This window comes from Papaver somniferum, chromosome 9 (assembly GCF_003573695.1).
Source record: "Papaver somniferum cultivar HN1 chromosome 9, ASM357369v1, whole genome shotgun sequence".
In the NCBI taxonomy this organism is placed as follows: Eukaryota; Viridiplantae; Streptophyta; class Magnoliopsida; order Ranunculales; family Papaveraceae; genus Papaver; species Papaver somniferum.
The window spans coordinates 106,944,735-106,948,391 of record NC_039366.1 but is presented as its reverse complement, the minus strand read 5'-3'; the positions used below and the strand labels follow the sequence as shown (position 1 = coordinate 106,948,391).

The 3,657-nt window shown below is 36.8% G+C and overlaps 1 protein-coding gene across 1 annotated transcript; it reads right to left on the bottom strand.

Moving 5' to 3' along the window:
- LOC113310740 (trans-cinnamate 4-monooxygenase-like) lies at positions 1–3,039 on the bottom strand. Its single transcript, XM_026559505.1, has 3 exons — positions 2,165–3,039; positions 1,953–2,080; positions 1–926 (listed from the first exon to the last, which is right to left on the bottom strand). Exons 1-3 carry the CDS (start codon positions 2,947–2,949, stop codon positions 331–333), a joined length of 1,509 nt encoding a protein of 502 aa, XP_026415290.1. The 5' UTR covers positions 2,950–3,039; the 3' UTR covers positions 1–330.
- Positions 3,040–3,657: the final 618 nt, after the last annotated feature.

Here is a 3,657-nt window from a genome sequence, read left to right as displayed (position 1 = left end):
AAGGACAATATAGACAATTTTTTATTTTTAAGACATCCCTTAACCTCCTTCAATGGATGGGAATAAAAAGGTGGCCCCTAATTCCTTTTGAGTGGTCCCTAAAAACGCTAGGTTTATAATAATCACATAGAAAAAAGAAAAGAAAATAAACATTTTGCCTTATTTCAGATCCCAGATTACCCTTATACTTTCCTTCCACCCCGCCCACCCAAAATCAAACTAACGGAAACAAACATAACTTAAAAGGGTTTCAAATAAACGAAAAAATAAAGTAAGGACGAAAATTTGTCAAGTTTTTATGGAACCATATTATCTTCTGCCTCTGAATCTTCAAAGCACTCTTGGTTTTGCAACAATGTTGGAGTGATTGAGTATATTCATACTGAACTGACCAGCCCTCTCAGTAGTATCGATTTGCTTCTGTCCTGGTGGTGGTAAAAGTTCAAAATTCTGCACCAAACGCCCAAGTGTAATACCAAGAATTGGCATTGCAAGAATAATTCCAGGGCAGCTTCTTCGTCCAGCACCGAATGGAAGGAACCGGAAATCATTTCCATTGGCTTCAACATTTGATTCTTCTTCAAGGAATCTTTCGGGACGGAACTCTTCTGGCTTCTTCCAATGTTCGGGGTTGTTTGCGAGCCACCAAGCGTTTACTAGAATTTTGCTTTCAGCTGGGATATCAAATCCGTTGAGCTTAGCATCGTGAAGGTTCATGTGTGGTACCAACAATGGAATTGCCATTCTAAGTCGAAGAGTTTCTTTGATGACAGCATTGAGGTAAGGGAGTTTGTAGGTGTCTGGCTCAGTGATCTGTTGGGATCCAAGTGCATCGTCAAGCTCCTTTCTTAGCTTCTGTTGGATCTCGGGATGGTTTACGAGTTCAGCAATTCCCCATTCAATTGACCACAATGTGGTCTCAATGGCTGCATTAAAATAGCACGTTAATATATCGGACAATTCAATTCAATACAGATTTCAAGTTTGCTTTAGATAATAGTGTCATTAAGTCAAACAATGAAAACATTGGTATCTACAGTCTCCGCACTTAGAGGTCAAACCTTGGCTGGGTCAATTTTACTTGATTGTTTTTTTTTTTTTTTATAAAAAAAGGAATCAGAGCATCTAGAAAGACAACCCATTCATGGTTACATTCATGATATTGCCTGTGCTAGCTCTAGCAACAGGGTTATCTCTCAAAATAAAATTAACGTTATTTTACTTGATTGTCAAATCGCAAAGCATAACCATCATATTAAACCAGTAGTTGGCTCCAAAAAAAAAATTCTAAAATTAAAGACATTTTTATCCAGAAAATGGAGTATATTCGTGGCACAATTGGAACCAGCGAGTGCAAACTCATGATCAAGTCAAATAGGTGGCGACGTGGTCGGCCCAGAGAGTCAGAGATAAGGGAAAAACCAAAAGATTGTGTAGAGCGTACGTTAGCAGTGATCTTATGTTATGTTAAGGATTATGTTTGTCACCTACCACCTGGACCCACCTAAGGTAACTACCACCAGTCGATTTGGTGGTAGGTAAGGAAACAAAGGTAAAACGTCAAAATAGAAGCTTGTTAGAGAATGGTGTACAAAATCATACTCTAATCATACTTCATCATCCTTGCCATGGATATTAGATTGACAAATTTACCCATGTTCTACCTAGCCAAAAGTCTAATAATGGACTGTCCAAAAGTGGCCACTTTTAGAAGCAAATCTAGATATTAAAAACACAAATCGAGTTTTTCAAAATGAGTCAGATTAAGCACAAACATAAATGCCTGCTGCAACAATTGATGTGAGAATCCAGAGTATGTATAGCAGTAGCATATTAGATTCCATATCAGTAAACAGTTATGGCGCATTAAATGAAATTCACTAAATATGACACCGCCGTTAAATGAACAAAGGTGAAACCGCAAAAAAGGGTGTGAAATTGTAAATACGTACCAGCAACATTGATGTTTTCGACGATGTAAAGCACATTATCTTCGTTGATTTCACCCTTTTGCTCTGCTTCAACTATGTGATCGATGGCGCATTTCAATCCATCGCTTCCCTTTGTGCTTGTAAGTTTCCTACGAACAGTTAAAAAAATAATTAGTGATTTTCAAGAAATTAAACATTTTGGTGAAACAGAAATTGAAGGGAAAAAAACTTACTTTCTTTCATCAAGGAAATAATCTTTGAAGAGCTTAATTCTCTTATCCTTAGTTTCCTGACATTTCTTCAAATATTTACCCAGAAATGGTCTCAAAATAGGAATGAAATCACCATAATTGTATTCAAAACTTTGAGCCAATCTACTTCTTTCACCATTCAAAACTCTAAGTTTCAAGAATAAAGGATCTTCTTCGCTTTCAAACCTTCTGTCAAACATCATTCTGTACATGTTATTGTACATCATCAATTGTAATCTTCTTCTAATAATAGTCCCTTTAGTACTTGCTTCAGGATTATTTCTGACATCTTCAACAACTGCACCAATTTCCATTTCCCAGCCATGTCTATTTTGTTGAACAACTTTGTTGGTGAAAAACGGCACTGTCATAATTCTTCTCATTTTTCTCCAGTGTTCACCGTAAACAGTGAAAACCATGTCCTGACCTTTACCTGTAAATATATCAAAAACAACATTTCTTGTTCTTGATCCAAATTCAACACCTTGTGTAAACAATACTTCTCTTGCTAATTCAGGTGATGAGACTGTTACTAGATTTCTTTGACCCATTCTCAATAAGAACATGTTTCCATATTTCTTAGCTAAATCTGTGAGATTTCTATGGTTCAAATCATCACCGACTTGAAGCCAATTACCAAAAACAGGAACTGGGAATGGACCTGGTGGGAGTTTGAATTTCTTTCCTCTCAATTTTGAGACAGTAATCGCTACAATTATTGCAACGAAAAGCCCTAATAGAGCTTTCTCCAAAAGGAGAAGATCCATGTTGCGGTGTAGGTTAAGACAGAGCGGGGTGTAGGTTAAGGTGAAAGAACAAGAAGATGAAGAAGAAGTATACTGATGAGTGATACGATTAGTTGGGTTTAATGGGATTTATATAGAGGTTACAATTTTTAACGGAAGACGTAACGGGGTAAATGAAATCTGTGGGCAAATGAGAGATACAGCAAGTAACGGCCGTTAAATTTGACAGTTCGAATTTGGTGGCTGATAGATAGAGGGAGTAGGTAGGATGGGTGGGTGATGGAAAGCCATCGTTGAAATTAAATATGAATTTTGAGAATTTCAACTATTTATTAATTTATGTTTATGTACTATAAATGCTTACAAGAAAGAAAAAAATACTATGTCAACTTCGATTGAAGATAAGAACGTGTGTCCAGTAGGGTGCACTAATACAATTTTTTAAGATGTAAAACTAGGTTAAACAAGTTGTAATTGTTTTTTCTAGTCTAATTGTTGTTGGTAGGAAATAGACATATACTTGATTAATGAAAAATTTGGTGAAAGATGGAGACACGGATCATCTCATCTGATATTCGTGCAAGGAACAAAGTCTACTACTCTTGGCAGGTAACATCTATGGCGCTGATGTCTTTATTATGGCTATGATAACTCCACCGGCATCCGTGCAAGGAACAAAGTCTACATTTGGCCGGTGATATCATTGGCGTTTTTACACCACAGGAGTTG

Bases quoted from the DNA above. Each gene is read 5' to 3' on its own strand.
- LOC113310740 (XM_026559505.1), bottom strand. From the start codon at position 2,949: ATGGATCTTCTCCTTTTGGAGAAAGCTCTATTAGGGCTTTTCGTTGCA. The intron at 2,081-2,164 runs GTAAGTTTTTTT...AACTGTTCGTAG, and splicing joins TATTTCCTTGATGAAAGAAA to GAAACTTACAAGCACAAAGG. The intron at 927-1,952 runs GTACGTATTTAC...ATTTTAATGCAG, and splicing joins CGAAAACATCAATGTTGCTG to CCATTGAGACCACATTGTGG.